The 18,637-nt window shown below is 45.8% G+C and overlaps 1 protein-coding gene and 1 long non-coding RNA gene across 2 annotated transcripts; both read right to left on the reverse strand.

Annotated features, from left to right (window-relative positions):
* Window positions 1–2,327: 2,327 nt before the first annotated feature.
* On the reverse strand, window positions 2,328–5,649 carry LOC141026563 (uncharacterized). The gene is made up of 3 exons (XR_012188835.1): window positions 5,512–5,649; window positions 5,192–5,404; window positions 2,328–4,426 (listed from the first exon to the last, which is right to left on the reverse strand). It is a non-coding gene; the product is annotated as an uncharacterized lncRNA (long non-coding RNA).
* Window positions 5,650–5,991: 342 nt separating this feature from the next.
* Window positions 5,992–17,679, reverse strand: LOC109786248 (superoxide dismutase [Cu-Zn], chloroplastic). The gene is made up of 8 exons (XM_020344830.4): window positions 17,266–17,679; window positions 16,716–16,777; window positions 16,601–16,640; window positions 13,654–13,749; window positions 13,514–13,545; window positions 13,334–13,409; window positions 13,203–13,256; window positions 5,992–6,265 (listed from the first exon to the last, which is right to left on the reverse strand). Exons 1-8 carry the CDS (start codon window positions 17,483–17,485, stop codon window positions 6,240–6,242), a joined length of 606 nt encoding a protein of 201 aa, XP_020200419.1. The 5' UTR covers window positions 17,486–17,679; the 3' UTR covers window positions 5,992–6,239.
* Between the last annotated feature and the right edge of the window lie 958 nt (window positions 17,680–18,637).

The raw sequence follows: 18,637 nt of genomic DNA on the forward strand, positions 1-18,637 counted from the left end.
CTCGGGGACGGCTTGGTGACGATGGAACAGCGGCGGCGATCTCCGGGCAGAGGCGGCGGGGACTAGCTTGATGGCGACACTTCCGGGCGTCCGGGCTTGCTTCCTTCACCAAGGAGACGTAGTAGACGATGGCGGAGCTCCCGGAGATGGAGAGGGGTCGAGGGGTGGCCAGTGGACGCGGTGGCAGCGAGCGGCGGCGACGGGCACGCTCGGTGATGGGGAAGAGAGCAAGACAGGGGAGGGGAGAGAGAGCAGCGAGTGAGGGAGAGGAGAGAGGGGTTTCGGGGCGTCTCCGTGGCGTCGCTAGAAGGGCCGGGGAGGGTGAAGCAGGCAGGGAGGAGATGGCGGCCTCAGCGCGCGTCGTGCCCACCTTCGTCACTGCCTACTGGCAGAGGTTGAGGACGACTGGCAGCTGGGCTGCACAGTACTGGGCCGGCTGGGCTGCTGCTACAGGTGAGCTGGCCCAGGTAAGTTATTCCTTTCATTTACTTTCTGTTTTCTATTTGTTTGCCTCTGTTTTGATTTAGTTTTAGGAACTAAATCATTTTATTAAATTCTGAACTTAATTATGGGCACTAACTGAATTATTCCAGAGGCCCTCAAGTGATTCCAGAATATTTGGATCATTTAAAAAATTTATAGAATTCAAATGCCCCAATTCAAATACATTATGATTTAATTCAAAAATCCAGGAATGACCTAGAAATATGTTCATCATTTTTGGCAGAGGTTTTCACCTTTATCAGAAATCATGAACATTTTCAAAGAGCATTTTGGGTTCATTGAAAATGATTTTATTTGAACCTATTTGAATTCATGTGGTGCTAGGGTTTGAACATCCCCAATTCAAATTCATTTGAATTAAACATGATGACATGAATGCCTTCATGCAATTAGCTACAAGCAATTGTAGGGCTGTGACATGGGGCTACAGCCCACATGGGCTGGCCGCACCATTCCCCAAGGCACTTGTCGTTTAAATCTAGAGATAAGGTCTTATCTCTAAATTTAAAGGGTTGAATCTAGAGATAAGATGTTATCTCCAAGTTTAAAGGGATTTCTCCCATGTGGCCAGCCCTAGTAGGGTTTTGGATGCCCTTCCCTACCCCCTAGCCTATATATATAGGGGGGAGGCGCATGGGGCAGCCACCCCTTCACCCTTGCCCATTGCCTCTCCCAACTCCTTCCACATTTCTTTGGTACGCGCTTGGCGAAGCCCTGCCAGAATTCCGCTGCCACCACCACCACCAGACCGCCATGCTGGTTTTGATCTCACCTACCTCCTCTCCCTCGCTTGCTGGATCAAGGAGAGGACGCCATCCAGCTGAACGTGTGCTAATCTCGGAGGTGCCATCCGTTCGGCACTAGATCGGATTGGATTGTGAAGAGTACGACTACATCAACTGTGTTACGACGCTAAAGCTTTCGGTCTACAAGGGTATGTAGACACACTCCCCTCTCGCTGCTTTGCATCTCCTAGATTAGATCTTAGGGGTTCGTAGGAATTTTTTTGATTTCATGCTTCGCTCCGCATTGCTACCTCTTAAGCATGCGTTGGTTTTTCCTTGAAGAGGAAAGGGTGATGCAACAAAGTAGCGTAAGTATTTCCCTCAGTTTTTAAGAACCAACGTATCAATCCAGTAGGAGGCCACATGCAAGTCCCTCGTACCTACACAAACAAATAAGAACCTTGCAACCAATGCGATAAAGGGGTTGTCAATCCCTTCACGGCCACTTGCAAAAGTGAGATCTGATAGAGATGATAAGATAATATTTTTGGTATTTTTATGATAAATATTAAAAGTAAAGATTGCAAAATAAACGGCGAAAGAAATAGCTAGTTGACGGAAGATTAATATGATGGAAAATAGACCCAGGGGCCATAGGTTTCACTAGTGGCTTCTCTCAAGATAGCATAAGTATTACGGTGGGTGAACAAATTACTGTCGAGCAATTGATAGAAAAGTGCATAATTATGAGAATATCTAGGCATGATCATGTATATAGGCATCACGTCCGTGACAAGTAGACCGACTCCTGCCTGCATCTACTACTATTACTTCACACATCGACCGCTATCCAGCATGCATCTAGAGTATTAAGTTCATAAGAACAGAGTAACGCATTAGGTATAAACCCCATCTTTTTATCCTCGATGGCAACAATACAATACGTGTCGTTTCCCCTTCTGTCACTGGGATCGAGCAACGCAAGATTGAACCCAAAGCTAAGCACTTCTCCCATTGCAAGAAAGATCAATCTAGTAGGCCAAACCAAACTGATAATTCGAAGAGACTTGCAAAGATAACCAATCATACATAAAAGAATTCAGAGAAGATTCAAATATTGTTCATAGATAATCTTGATCATAAACCCACAATTCATCGGATCTCGACAAACACACCGCAAAAAAGAGTTACATCGAATAGATCTCCAAGAAGATCGAGGAGAACTTTGTATTGAGATCCAAAGAGAGAGAAGAAGCCATCTAGCTAATAACTATGGACCCGAAGGTCTGTGGTAAACTACTCACACATCATCGGAGAGGCTATGGTGTTGATGTAGAAGCCCTCCGTGATCGATTCCCCCTCCGGCGGAGCGCCGGAAAAGGCCCCAAGATGGGATCTCACGGGTACAGAAGGTTGCGGCGGTGGAAATAGGGTTTCGTGGTGCTCCTGGTTGGTTTCAGGGTACGTGGGTATATATAGGAGGAAGAAGTAGGTCGGTGGAGCCACGAGGGTGGGGGCGCGCCCAGGGGGGCAGGCGCGCCTCCCTGCCTCGTGGCCTCCTCGAATGTTTCTTGACGTCCACTCCAAGTCCTCTGGATCACGTTTGTTCCAAAAATCACGCTCCCGAAGGTTTCATTCCGTTTGGACTCCGTTTGATATTCCTTTTCTGCGAAACACTGAAATAGGCAAAAAAACAGCAATTTGCACCAAGCCTTGGGTTAATAGGTTAGTCCCAAAAATAATATAAAAGTGTATAGTAAAGCCCATTAAACATCCAAAACAGAATATATAATAGCATGGAACAATCAAAAATTATAGATACGTTGGAGACGTATCACCCATCAGTTAGCGTGGCAGAAGGTCAATGGCGGGTGCCCCTGAGAGCCCTGCCTGCCACTACTAGGCTTTTTCCGCCCACCACTGCTAGGGATTCCTTTCATCAGTGATTCTAGGTTTTAGTGGTTTCGTCAACGCGGGGCCACCCTGAGTCAGTGATTCTAGGGTTTAGTTGTTTCATCGACGTCGAGACACCATGAGTCGGTGATTCTAGGGTTTAGTTGTTCCATCAACGTCAAGGCACCCTGAGTTGGCGATTCTAGGGTTTAGTGGTTCTCTCGACATCGAGGCACCCTGAGTCGGTGATTTTAGGGTTTAGTGGTTCCATCAACATAGAGGCACACTGAGTCGGTGATTCTTGGGTTTACTGGTTTCGTCGATGTCAAGGCACCATGAGTTAGTGATTCTAGGGTTTAGTGGTTTTGTCGACGTCAAGGCACCCTAAGCATATAAACCATCAACAAGCATCATATGATCATATTAACCATCATCAAGCTCCTCCTCTGCACCCACTTCCTCCTCGTCCTTCTCCTCTTCCTCATCTGGCTCATACAGTTCACCCACATCAGTGTCTCCTTCAAAATGAAAGATCGGGTCGTCTCTCTGCCTCCTCATGTCATCTAGCCTAGCAATTATTTCCTCATCTTCTTCCAAATCAGAATCATATTAAGTCAAAAGGACTAGAAGCTTTCTTCTGACTAACTCCACCTTCTCTGTTGGCTTCTTATGATTCCTAAACCTCTAAATTTTCGTTCTCATGTTTTGGTCCAACATTTCTTCCAATTCCTCTTGATCCAGATCATGCTCTGTTGCATTGCCTTCCTCCATAACCACATGGTCTTTCTCAAGATGATCTTGCTCCATAGCATGCCCAGCCTCCACCATGATTTGAGCTATGTTGTGTGGAGTAGAACTAGAGTGCATTTGCGTGCTGAACTTGTGTTGCTCCCTCTAAATTTTTGGATGGTGATATGAACAGAACTCCATCATTATTTATTTCATACATGGTGGGCTCTCCAAAATCACTAAAAGGAAGTTGCTGCTCACAAACATGGCATTTATTTAGATCAACAGGTCTTGGACCGGTGTCCCTAGTGACTGTGAGGTTAACTATCTTCTTATCTTCATTAGCAATATGGTTAAGCATTTCATCCACCTTATCATCATCACTAGTCTCTTCCAATCCTGTTATCCCCACACCAACATTTCTAACAAAACACATGTAATCCCTAGAACCATATCCTTCAGTCTCTATGAGTTCTATCAGATTATGATTTGTTATGTCTGAAATGCACATGGTCCTCTCAAGGTTATCTCTGTTATGAAAATGTACTTGAACTTCCCAAACATCATCATCCAACCTAAGACAAAGACGGAAAAACAAACAGTTTAATAAACAGAACAATGCCTTTACACTAACCTCTATTGCTAAATTAGTTACAAAAATACCTACAATATACATGACTGCATAATAATTCAAGTTAAATAGACAAAAACATCCTTTCAAAACCAAGGGATTTTTGGTAAATTAATAAATTCAATTCTTATTTATTTATGAACGACCTAGAGTGTACAAGTACAATATACATTGTTGTTTATAAAATCAATAACAACATACTTTAGTGTTTAATAGCAATAAACATTACTACTTAACAAATCAAGTTAAATAGACAGAACTCTACCTTAGAAATAGTGTATTTTCTTAAATTAACAAATTAAATTCCTATGAACAACCTACAGTGTACAATATGCATTACCTTTGAAAAACAACCTACAAGATAACCATAACTTACTGTTTAATACATCAAGTTAAATAAACACATAACAATGCGCATAAAAGCAAGGTATTTTCTGTAAATTAACAAATTCAATTCCTATTTACTTATAAACAACCTAGTGTAATGAACAAATACAGATCAACAAATTATTTATTTGCCCCCAATTTGCTTGAACCCTAGCCCTAGAATCTAAAGCACACACAAAGAAGGCTAGGTTTCGGAAGAGGAGGTGCTTACTCGATGCTGCCGAATGGCGAGGCCCACCGGTCGCTTCCCGTCGAAGTCGACTTAACCCTAGAATCTAAAGCACACACAAAGAAGGCTAGGTCTCGGAAAGGAGGTGCTTACTCGATGCTGCCGAATGGCGAGGCTCACCAGTCGCTTCCCGTTGAAGTCGCCTTGACAGCCATGGCCCAAGTTGTCGCCTCCACGTACTCGAGCGATGGCTGTGGCATCATGGTGCGCCAACTAGGTCGGGTTGGAGCCCCTGCGAGCCTCCTCCGGTGGCATAGGATCTCCACCACCACCAAGGCCTATTGTGTCGTCGCCTCCACCACCACACTTCGCCGTCGACATATCAAAGAGAGATGAGAGAACAAGAGGGAACAAATCAAGTCACAGGAGAGGCGGGAAGGGTAAACGAAAGAAGACCTAGCCGTATCTGTCACCTCCGCGTACTCGAGCGATGGCTGTGGCATCATGGTGTGCGCCAACTAGGTCGGGTTGGAGCCCCCACGAGCCTCCTCCGGTGGCATAAGGTCTCCACCACCACCAAGGCCTATTGCGTCGTCTCCTCCGCCACCACACTTCGCCGTCGACATATCAAAGAGAGATGAGAGAACAAGAGGGAACAAATCAAGTCACAGGAGAGGCGGGAAGGGTAAACGAAAGAAGACCTAGCCCTATCTGCAAACCGGTAAGCCACGTTGGCAAGAGCGAAACCCAGACCCAACAGTCATAATCGTCATCAAAACGGCCAAAACCATCAGCTACTGTATTTTGCAAAAAAAAACTGAGAATTGGTTTTTGTAAAGCCCTCTCGCTTTTGTTTTAAGGCTGACCTGGAATACTCTCTTTCAACTAAATCAGAAACAATGTTTTTTCTTTTTGCAGAGTAACAATGATATTATTGACACCAAGTTCGGAAATAAGGACATCCACAAATATTATTCTTTGAGCATTTTATAGCTTACGCACACCAAAATTCCCAAGTTCACGCTTCATAGCTCAACAAGACGAAAGTGTGCAAACATTTATTTGATAAACTCAACTTTACACTGATACAAACGATCAACAGAAACTATTAAGCATCTGGTATTTGAAATCCAGGTAAAACGAGAATGGCGTCGTTACAAGTATGACTGGAGATGCAAAACCAGAGATGGAAACCAGCGACCTACAACGGGGTCAGGCCAACAACACCTGCAAAACAAGCATAATCATGAAACAGGTGCACTTTCTGACTCCCAACAATTGGCACTTATAGAAGATTAAAAAAAGCAAACAGTTTCTGTAAAACAGCTTCAGTGATTTATGTAAACACTTGACAGCTCACATGAACAGTTTATGTAAAACAGCTTCAGTGATTTACTTATGATCATAGAAAGAAACTGAACGACAATTCTATACTGCAACAGCCCAGGGTAATTTTATTTTGGCATCGTCATGACATAATGTCATCATATCACTGAATGTCCCGTGGCCGACATCAGCCCCTATAAAGTCACCCTTCCGCGCGGAAACCCTGGCCTAGCTCCTATACCATGTCCGCCACCGCTAGGTAGGTTGTGCCACTCTTCTTTTCTTCCACTCCAAGCAATCCACCAGCGCCATGGCCGAGTCGAGGTCGAGCTCGATGGCAGCGGGATAACCAGCATGCCAAGCCCTTCTGCACCATCTGGAACTAGCCTAGTCCACCTCAGACATCGCCTCCAAGCCCAAGACCATGGCGCCCGGGAACGGTGACTTCGGCTACGTCTTCTTCCTCGCCGGCAATGCCTCCACAGCTTGACTTTGTGATCCTCTGGCCCGTTTTTCTTTGCCGGCACTCTCAAGGTGAGCCTCTGGGCCTACTTTTCCTTTCAGATCTCACTCGATTTCGAGGCCCTTCGTAGCACCGCTGCCCGACGACGTTCGGCTCCGGTCAAACTCAAGGATAGCCTCCGTTAGCTTGCCTGGATGATATAGTGCAACTTGCCTTTGTGCGGGCATCGTTTTGATGCACACGCCGCTCGTTCTTGGGCACCGTAGCGTCGAGTAGGGGTGCTGCCGCCGCAAGAATGGTTGCCGGCACTGGTGAGCGGCACCGCATGGCCATGACAGAACACCACTTCTTTCTAGGATTAGATCAAAATAGATTGGGCCCCACTTTCAGCACGAACACGAATTGATCCAAATGGCTAGCCCCACTAGAATTCGTTAGTGCAATCGCGGTTCAAATCTCCATTGGAGCAAGCCTCCCCTTGTGCGTTTTAGTTTTCTTTGTGTGGCTGACAGGTAGGTCCCGCAAGTCAGATCATCAAGCCACAGTTGGGCCTCAGCCCAGTAGCGTGCTACGCTGTGGCGGGCGTGCGGCACTTAGCTATTCCTCGCAGCACTTCGGCCCGTTCGTTTGTTGTTTAATCTTTTGGCAAACTGCAGTTTTTCCTAAATTCAGATAAAATTCAATTTAAATCTGTAAAACGCATATTGCATATCAAAATGTTCCTAAAATTGTAACCTCTCTGTTCATGTCATTTGCATTCTTTTTGCTTCCTTTAATTAAATTTCAATAATGCATTGTTCAATTTGTTAAAATCATAACAAATAAATATAGCGCAGAAAGATATAGACTTTATATCTAAAATGACCAGAAAAATGCAGAATCCATTTATGCCATTTTATGCAAGTTAAATAACTTTAACATCCTGTCTAGTAATTCAATTTTAACTTCAAATTGCATATGAAGTTCTTTTGGAAAACCAACTGCATTATGTCTTTGGTGAGTAGTGAAGTTGTAGGTTAATACAATCACTTTCGAATGTCATGCATCATGTTGATTGGGCATTGCCTTGAAGCTTATGGTTGTTACTTTTCTTCTTTGTCGATATTTGCTTCTTCCCGATAAATCGTAGTACTGACGTTGGTTACGAGGCTACTTACGACTACGCTTGTGAGGATCTTGCACAGTACCAAGCGGCTGTGCCGACAGGCAAGTAAAACCCCCTTGATCATTTCTGATCCCATGCTTTCCCCCTATTGCTTGCATATTCGATGATGTAGTGAGTCTTTTGATGGCTATTCGATGCGTAGCATGATTCTTGTCACCATGATATGCCTTTAACCACCTGTTACTTGCTTGTGTTGATGCCTTGTTATAGCCCTGCTTATCTTGCCGTAGTATGCCATGCTTAGGGTCATGCTTAAGTTATGCCATGTCTATGTTACTTACAGGATATCACACATATTAACCTGACTCTGATATATTTATGTTACAGTATTCTGGAGATAATTTATATGTAACATGTAATAAAGGCAACGATGAGAGGTCATGCCTAGTGCATTGGTGTTTTGTTCCACTCAAGCTGCCTTAGGACCCAAGTTCTTGTTGTCTTGGTCCAAGACTGAGCGTGCTAATCACTCGTGGGAGGTTTAATGGGGGGCCCCCTTGACCTACTACCTGCCCACAGACCAGTTCGCGTGCCACTTTAGTTCGGGCTTTCCATTTGGAATACGCGTAGTTGTATATTTCATGGTCTTCAACGGTAAGCATATGATGTTGTTAATTTTACCATTTGGGGAGGTTATCCTATATGGCTCTACCCACTGATGTTTTGCATACATATAGGTGGCTCTAGACATCTTGCGCCCTGTGCACATCAGTTAGGTCCGACTCGGAGCTACGGTCGAACTCTCGATTCTGGTAAAACTCAGTTGGGTGGCTCCCTGCACTTTTCCACAGAAGTGCCGAGTCGATCCCTCTCTGTAGGCACACAAAACCTTGTGTATGATAATTGTATGGTACTAGGGGAATGCAAAGCTGTGCTATGATTGCGGTTAGGTAGGTGAATAGAGTAGTTGTTCTACAACGTTCCTTTACTTTTCAACGCTCTCTTTCCTTATCTCTGATAGACGCAAGTTGTAGCCTGCCTTTCTAGGTTGCTAGTGCTTAGCCGCTCAACCCCCTACCCCTTCCCTTTGAGAATGTTGCATATGTAGTGTAGTATAGATCTAATGTAAGTCTTGAAGAGTATGTCATTTACTCACACTTGCTTTTACAAACAACGCTGCAGAGGATTACTATGACTCCGACACAGGATACACCATTGAGCTCTACGACGAGTGAGGTCCTAGGTGGCAGCCTGAGTCCTCGTGGGATGGGATTGTTTGCTTTACTTTCCAGCCTCTTTAGGCGAATGTTTTTTTCCGCAAAGGACCTTTGCATTTCATTTCACAGAAAAGGTAGAACAATCCTCCTAGGAGGTGAGCAGTACATAGAAAAGCACAAAATCAGTGGACATCCCAGGTTGTGGGCAGAACAACCCGAAGTCCCTGGGCTCCTGCTTTAGCCCAACACCGGGCCTCGTCCTTGATCCTATCCACTAGTGATTCGATGGATGGCGTGGCGTTGTCGAAGACACACGCGTTCCTGTGCTTCCATAGCATCCAGGGCACAAGAAGCGCGATGGATTTGAGGGCCTTCCGATGCGCCGGCGGCGCGAGCTCTTTCGCGCTCAGCCACCACTCTGTGACCGTGTGCTCCTGATCGGGGATTTGGACCGGAATATGCAACCAATCAAGGACAATGTGCCAGGTCTGACGTGCAAAGGGGCAGGTCAGCAGCAGGTGCTGGATAGTTTCCAAGGCCTGGTCGCAAAGGAGGCATCGAGGGTGATGCTGCAAGCCACGTCGCTCAAGCCTTTCTGCAGTCCAGCAGCGATCCTGGGCGGCGAGCCAATGGAAAAAATTTACCCGTGGAGGCGCCCAGCTCTTCCATACCAGCTTCCAAGAATGGCACCGTGTGGATCCCTGAAAACTGGCCGCATAACACAAGCGCGCCGAGTAGATGCCATTGGTGGTCCACCTCCAGAGCAGGCGATCCGGCTCGTTTGTCAGGATGGTGTGGCACACAGCCTGCCACAGCAGCAGGTATTGTCCGATCTCGTGCAGACCCAGGACCCCTTGTATATCATGTGCCCAAGAGTTACCCGCCAGCCCTTCTGCCACCGTCCTGGCCTTGCGTCGACGTTTGGGAATGCATTGGTAGAGTAGGGGAGCTATCTCACCGACAGACTGCCCGCCAATCCAGCGATCTTCCCAAAAAAGCGCCGTCGAGCCATTTCCAATGATCATGGTAGTGGAGGCGAAGAAGAGCGCGCGCTCCTCGTGTGAGAACTGCAGATCGAGACCTTGCCAAGCACGGTCCGGATCGACGCGGGCAAACCACAGCCATCGCAAGCGTAGCGCGAGGCCAGCGCGCTCCAGGTCTCGGACTCCCAGCCCACCATACACGACAGGTCGGCACACACGGCTCCAGTTGACATGGCAGTGGCCACCGTTGGCCACGGCCCGCCCAGCCCACAAGAAGCCTCGCTGGATCTTCGCCAATTGTTTGAGCGACTTCTTTGGGGGAGCGAACGCGAGCAGCTGGTGCACTGGTATTGCGTTGAGGACCGATTTGACAAGGGCAAGATGCCCGGCTTTGTTCATGAGCCACGCCTTCCAGGTAGGAAGTCGGGCAGCCACCGTATCGACGAGGGGCTGCAACTGGGCGGCGGAAGGCCGTCGCGTCGACAGCGGGATGCCCAGGTATGTGATGGGAAGCTGCACCACCGGGCAACCCAACTGGGCGATCACCTCGTGTCCCTGCATGTCACCGTGCAGGACGGTGGCAGAGCTCTTCGCATAGTTAACCAGCAGCCCGCTCGCTTTGCCGAACAGGGTCAAGATACCCTTGATGGCAGCAACGTCCTCCGGCGTGGCATGACAGAATAGCATCACATCGTCAGCATAGAGGGAGATCGCCGGGATCGGGCGTCGGGGATGCAACTGCTGCAGTATGCCAGCATCGAGAGCGTGGCGCATCAGCCGCCCAAGCGTGTCCACAGCGAGAACAAACAGCTGGGGGGACATGGAGTCGCCCTACCGCAGGCCACAGCGGTGCCAGATCGGGGGGCCCGGCTCGCCGTTCATCATGACACGGGTGCTGGACGTCGAAAGCAGGATCGCAAGCCATTCCCGAAATCTGTCCCCGAACCCATATTGGCGCAAAACCTCAAAGAGGAATGGCCAAGATATGGAGTCAAAGGCGCGCGTGAGGTCGAGCTTGAGCATGATCCGCGGAGCCCCGAGTTGGTGCAGCATTTTGAGAGATTGCCTCACGAGGATGAAGTTATCGTGGAGGCTCCGGCCGGTGATGAACGCGTTCTGGTTGCGACTGACCAAGCTATCCAATCTGTTGTTAAACGTGTCTGTACTCAGACCTACTTCACTTTTGTAATGTACTGTTGTTATGTTGGGCCATGACCTCTGGATGTAATATTTCGCTATCCTGCTTGCGCTTATGAGCCTTTGCCATATATATAGTTGTATACTCCTGGGAGTACATACTCCCGCTCCTCATATACCACATAGATGAATCTTTTATACCTCTTTATTATTTTTAATATACTTCATTAATAATTACTAGATACCCTAAAATGAGTTTCATGAAAAAATGCATGCGAGTTTACATATTTTTAAAGGTTTACGTATATACTGATTTGTTCGTACGTGAAAAAGGTATATTAGAAAAAGTACGTTGCAAATGATATTTTTTCAACGGAGCTCGTATTGAGGTATCTTAGAATATTTAATTAAGTATATTGAGAATGATAGAGGTATAATCAACATGTATACGAGGTATATTGAAGATGGGAGTAATTAGTCCTATAATTACTCCCACATACGGTGGCGCTAAGTGAGCGTGAGTGTAAAACGCTAATCCTGCGCTCCGGCCAGGCTAAACGCGCCGCTCGGCCATACCAACTAATCATCTTTCCCATTCTATAGTAAAATCCCTAGCAAAAAAAATAATGGAATTAAATTCGTTACTATGTGCATGCCGTACCCTCCGTCCCGCCCTGTACTACCTACTCTCCTAATGACTTGTAGTAAAATTCCTGCTAAATATAGTAACTGAATTAATTCGGTTACCAGCACGCGAAACACCTTCTCGTAAACCTTAGGATTGCCGTAAAAGGCCAACACCTTCTAGTAATGTTGTAAACTCTTACATAACCTAATTTGATAGTAAGAAAAGAACTTGTAGTAATATCATTGTAAACTAGTAAAATAAATACTATTTTACCACTCAAACTAGGCATGAGATTTGATAGTAAACCACTGTGTGTTTTGTAGTAAAGATGCCACACACTGTTATAACTCAATTTTGGGTTGACTTTTGATGGTAATATGCTTAGTGCTTGGTGGTAAATATAATAGATTGTCTTACCACCCACTACTATAGGGAGAAGCTTTGATGGTAAAATGGTAGACTTTCTTACAACTAAATTTTGGATTGATTCTTGATGGTAATACAATATGTGTTCCATAGTAAATATAATAGATTCTATTACCACCCACTAGGTCATGGAAGGGATTTCCACGCGGTGGATTAAATTAACTGCTTCGTTCGCATGGCGTAGGCGGAGCGCATTATAAGGTACTACGCGCTCAAGCATAGTTTAGCGTGCCTATATATATGTTTTGGTCATAGAGTTGTGTTGTGATACCGTTTGTTTCCATCCCATGGTGTGTATGGATATAAAGTGCACGTTGTGGATAGGTTCTCCGAAGCACTATACTTCTACTAGCGGGTTATCTAAATTACGGGGTGAAGTGACTTGCCTATGAGACGGAAATGCATCACCCATCTCCTCTAGGACTTGTGTGGGAACCTTGGTTCCCTGTCGAAATATTGCTCCCGAGGGGATTGCTGAACCAATAATTTCGGGCTTTCCGATAGGAGATGGCGCTTGGCCAGTGCAGTTTGGGTTCAGGCGCTAATCTCGGCTTCCCATATGATTCCTGTGCTAGATTAGTATAGTCTTGATCCCAGGGTCCGACATATATCAAATATTTTGTAAGTTATGCTTATCCAACAAGGACTTTAATATTCATTCACCTTGCTGCAATTTGAAAATTAGATGGCTCATACAGATGCAATAAATTCAGAACAGAAAATATTTAGATACTACAACTAACTTTCATGTTTTCTGATTAACAGCAAGAGGAGTCTATACAAAATAATCAGATCGATTGTAGATTTACATGTATAATCAGGCAAAATTATTATAAAATCATTTGAAAAGAAATGTAAGAAATGTATCAGAGAACATACCACATGCAAGTCTTCCACCAGCATTTCCAGTACTGAGGCTGAGCTCATGCCCACCTATAATGAAAGAATAAAGAATGAAGCATCTAAAACTGAAGGGGACAAAGATTTAAAACAAGTAGAACTACCCATACCTTTTCCCAAGTCATCTTCAAGCTCATGAACAACAAACGCTCTCCCAACAACTGCATTAGGGCCAGTCAAAGGAATCTGTGTAGAAGTAATTCTCAGAAGTTGGTAAACCAAATGTTGGAACTTAAACCTACCACACTGCAACTTATGCTAAGAGTAAGAATAAGATGTCTGATCTTTACCTGGCTATCGACAATGGTTGTCTCCGCCACACCTAAACCACCACAATTAAAAGACAGAACCCATAAAATAAGTTAAGGTCCAACAAGACAACTTCTGAAAGAAACATGAGAAATGTGTCAGTGATTGTTGCAGGTTATACCCTCAGCATTGGCAACAATGTTTCCCAGGTCACCCGCATGACGGACTTCATCTTCTGGTGCACCATGTGTCAGGCCGTTTGGGTTAAAATGTGGACCTGTAAGATAAAAATTTGCATTGTAAGTGATGGGCCATAGGTGGTTTAATTAATTTTTGCAAGTATCATCTACTACCCCTATAAAAGCACGAAAGGGCGGAGACCAATTCATCCTATCCATCAAATCTTGCGATCAGATGGTTTACATCGTTCCAACACACTAAACATGTTTTACGCTTTAATTACCCACCATGCCATTAGCCGCTAACCTCTCTCTATGACAAGGGAAAAAAGCCACCTCCGGCTATCATCTCCCCACGCACCTCGCACGATGCCTCGGCAGTTTGCCGCCCGCCAAAGCCCCACGGCTCGACGACTTGACGCGTTGGCGGACAGGCGGACCTCCGCCTCCACGCGCTGGACGACCTCTGCCCGACCACCTCTTTCCCGACGCGTCGGCTGACTGGCGACCACCTTCTCTACGCGCCGGCGGACCTCCGCTTCGAGGCACTGATGGACCTCCGCCCCAACATGTTTCCCGCCCTCACCTGTTTCCCGACGCGACGGCGGACTGACGGACATCCGGCTCGACGCGTCGGCGGACCTCCGCCTCGACCTCCGCCTCCCCAACCAGCTGAACGAGTGTCGCTTTTGTTCTTTCTGGTATGGATCCCTTCCCCCTCTTCGCATGTGTCTTCCGCTGTGTGCGTCCGTGCTCTGCGTGGGTGTTCAGTTTGTGTGGGTTCTGTGCCTGGATCGCTGGCATGTGTGTGCTCCATTAGTGAATGACAAATTTCTGAATTTTTGTGATTAACAATGTTTACGTTCGTTTAGGCAGCTCACCGGCGTCCATCATGGTCTGCCATTTTAGAATTAATCAAGATTAGATTACCTTTCAGGCTTCTTCCGTTGCCTAGCAAGTGAGCTGATGATCAGGAAGTCATGTTTAACTATCAATAAGTGATCTCATTTCTTGGTTCAGTGAAGTGATTATGTGGATCTTGTGGGGGAAAAAGATAGGCCAAGAAGCCTGGGAGGTTGTCTACAGTCACTGGCCTGGTATGTGACCTGCTTGCATCTTTTCCTGATTACCTCACAACTGCAATTGTCTATGTTTTATATTAACCATCGTTTTATCAATTTAATTCATGAATTTGTTTTCTCGAATTTACATGTATGCGTTGATGACATGAAATCTGAATATATTTGTTTGACAGTGAGTGCTGCTGAACATGTAAGTATAGCCGGGAGAGTCATGTATTCGCCCGATGCCATAGCTCACCAACCCCGAGCCGTTGCCGCTGTCGAAGACATCTTAATATTAAGCAGTAAGTATTATATTCATCAAGAGAGTTTCCTCACTACGTGGTGTTAATTTTGATCCATATGATTTCTCGCACAAAGAATGCATCTATATGACATGAGGCTAGTCTTCTTTAACTCCTTTCTGATCTATTAATTATTAAGCATCCTATCTCTTGGTCAAGTTTTCGAGAAAATGATTTATTTTGTTTAGTGCCATTGAAGAGATGTGGATAAAGATATCAAGTCGTAGTTTCATTGTGCATCATGCTTTTTGTGGGGGTTTCACTGCTTTTCTTTTTTGCATGATTTCTCAACATGGTAGCATGGTCTATCATATTAAACCTCTTGTTTGTGTGCTAGATCTATTTCGCTATACAGGCCAACATGTGTCGGGTGCATGTAAGACTCCATATATAGGATCCACATCATAATGTTCCAGTCCATAGGTTCCATCCCCCTTTATCTTTCTCGATCTCGATTCAGTTGGTTCTATTTCTTGTTTGCAGATAATTTCGAGATGATTGAAGTGAAGTGACGACCTACATGTAATTTCAAGATGGTTGCAATTAGTAATCCCTAAAAACGATCGATTGAGTGAGGCTGGGCTGTATGGTTGAAAAATCCTATATTTACATTTGTTCTCTCCAAGATCATGTAGCGGTGTGATTATTTTTTGCAGTTTCCGTAATTACCATTTTCTCTTATTCTAGCTTATGTTATTGTGTTGACAACACTGGATGACTGGAGGGATGTTTCTGAAGGAAGATTCAATAATAGGTAGAGTTTCTGTACTTACTGATTATATATATATTGACATATGACCATAACTGAACAATGTTGAATTATCTTCTAAATTAGTATGAATATTTTTCTGCTCAAAAACAGTTTTCTATGAATTTTGCAATTTCCATGTTTCGATTGAGCTTCTTATGATCTATCAGTAAGGCCTCTCAGGTTTTAGAATTGTGATTAGATCATTGTATATAAGCCAAAATGAGTCTATGGTAAGGGAAATAAACTGACTACGTTTACGGTATGAATGAAACTGAAGAGTGAAGTGATATTTCTTTCTACCATTGCATAGCTTTACCATCACCGATCCATGTTAAGTGTGATATGTTTCTCTGTGCATTATTCAGATACAGAGGATTCAAGCTGAAAAAAAGATGCAGTGGATTCAATGTTATGCAGAACATTATCACAATCTAGCATTTCCTGTGGATGCAGTGGTTTCTATCAATATATTGTTTCTACTGCATATATATTACTTTTAGCTACGCAATTTCCTCTGACAGCCAAAGGCTTGTCTATTAGTATCTTTTGTATTTGATGGGATCTTGTAACGAGAAAAAACCTTCGACGCAATAAACAGGGAACAAAAAGCTTGATAGTATTGTACTATTTTATCTCACTGAAAAATTATGTGTACTCATCAATACGTGCATTTGCACTTACACGATTACTAGTAGAATGAAAAGGAAACGGTAGCACAAGTTGAGAAACACATTTACATAGGACTTTCTGATGATGTAAAACAAACTAAATTGTGTGCAACTATAAACCAGTGACATTTGCACACAGAAACCGAGCCCAATGGAAAATTAACCTGTTGATATGCATCCATTAGTCGTGTCACCAAACTCATGCTGCAAAATGAATGATCATGTCATTCTTACGGACCAACAAATACAAAACAGAGGTACTCAAGAAACAAGACTCACGAGGTGGAAGCCATGAAGTCCAGGAGCAAGTCCAGTGATACGAACGTTCACCGTCGTAGGACCTGCTATAGGAAAGCAGTTAGAAGAGTAAATAGAGAAGTAAGATACAACCATATTACCCTTTTAAATGTATTTGCAGTGACGCTGATGCTTGAGATTTAACGGATATTTCAGTTAGGATTTGTACAGCAACGGCCTTAGCAATCCATCATCTAATCTCGGAACACTATTTGTTTGGTATTTGAACTGAAAAGTAAAAGTTACCAAGGGACTTTCGCTACAAAAATACTCCGTTGGATTGCAGCTAGATTTAGTCATATGCAATGCTTGTAACGAAAGAAGAGTTCAGATATATTTTATTGAAATGTACTATGGAAGAGTTCAGATTTAAGTTCGCAAGAACGAGTATGCTGTAAGAAGAGGCAAATTCGCCGTGTGTCCATGCAAAGGCAACTGGCGAAGCTTCTGGACAGTCAACAGGTGGTAAACAGATGATAAGAGTATAAGACAGAGGCGGACAGAGAATGAAGAGAAAGTGGAGCGCACGCACCGTCGTCTTCCTGGGTGAGCGTGACGACGCCCTCGACCTGGGAGGAGCCCTTGAGCACCGCGACTGCCTTCTTGGTGGCGTCGGCGACGACGAGCGCCCTGGCGGCGGCGGTGGCGCCTCCTGGGGTGGAGACAATTCGGAGCGACTGGAAAGGGCGGGCAGAGGCAGGAGCCTGGAAGAGAGGCGCGGCGGCGGCAAAGAGGAGGCTCTGAGCGGCCATGGCTGTCGTCGGAAGCGGAAGAACTTTTGGAGGTTGGTGGTGGAGGTGGTGACTGGGGATAAGGTGGGCTCGGGCCGCGCGGGCTTTATTGGGACTGATTCACGAGGGCCAAAATGTTCCGCGGCCGTTGCGTCGAGCTCGCGAGGTTCAGTGAGAACGAGAACGAGAGAGGGAGAGTTTTGCGCAGTGTCAAGTGTCCTGCTTTTCTTGATCTTCTCTGAACTTATACAAAAACAAAACGATCGTGGCTTCAGCCACGCCCCCCCGGACGCGATCGTGCCATCCCACGATACCAGGGCGCGCTGAGCTACTGGCCTCACGAAACGTGGGCTGGATCCGGCTAGTCCGGCTAAGCTAACTAAAACTGAAACTGACTGCTAACCTAACAGCTAGATTATTCAACAATCTCCTCCTAATCTAGATGTTCCTGATGTCGACGATCCCGATCCTCTCACGCATAGCCTGGAACTTGACTCGCCCGGAATGTCAGCGAGCTGATCGTCGGTGTTCACGTACTCCACGACGATCTTGCCGTTCTCGACGCTCTCCCTGATGAAATGGTAGCGCGTCTCGATGTGCTTGCTTCGCCCGTGGAACACTGGGTTTTTGCAGAGTTGGATTGCAGACAGGTTGTCCACAAGAAGAGTGGTTGGTGCAGCTTCCTTCCCGAGCAGATCGGCGAGTAACCGGCTTAGCCAAACACCCTGGCAGGCTGCGGTGGCGCCGGAGATGTACTCGGCCTCGCACGAGGACAAGGCAACAACCTTCTGCTTCTGCGATTGCCAACTCACCGGGCTGGAGCCAAGGAAGAAGATGAAGCCAGAAGTGCTTTTCCGATCATCGACGTCCCCGGCGTGGTCGGCGTCGCTGTACCCAATGAGAGTGCATCCTCCTTTGTTAGTGAAGCGGCAGCCGAAGTGGATCGTCCCGGCGATGTAACGGAGAATGTGTTTGACAGCACTCATGTGCTCCGTCGTCGGCGACTCGAGGAAGCGACTGACATAGCCCACAGCGAACGAGATGTCCGGACGTGTGTGAACTAGGTACCTCAGACTACCCACCAAGCTGCGGTATAGGTGGGCGTCCGTCGGTGGCGTCGAGCTCTCCCTGCTCAGGCGTAGACGAGGCTCCATGGGGACAGGGACTGTCTTG

This window comes from Aegilops tauschii, chromosome 7 (genome assembly GCF_002575655.3).
Source record: "Aegilops tauschii subsp. strangulata cultivar AL8/78 chromosome 7, Aet v6.0, whole genome shotgun sequence".
NCBI lineage: Eukaryota > Viridiplantae > Streptophyta > Magnoliopsida > Poales > Poaceae > Aegilops > Aegilops tauschii.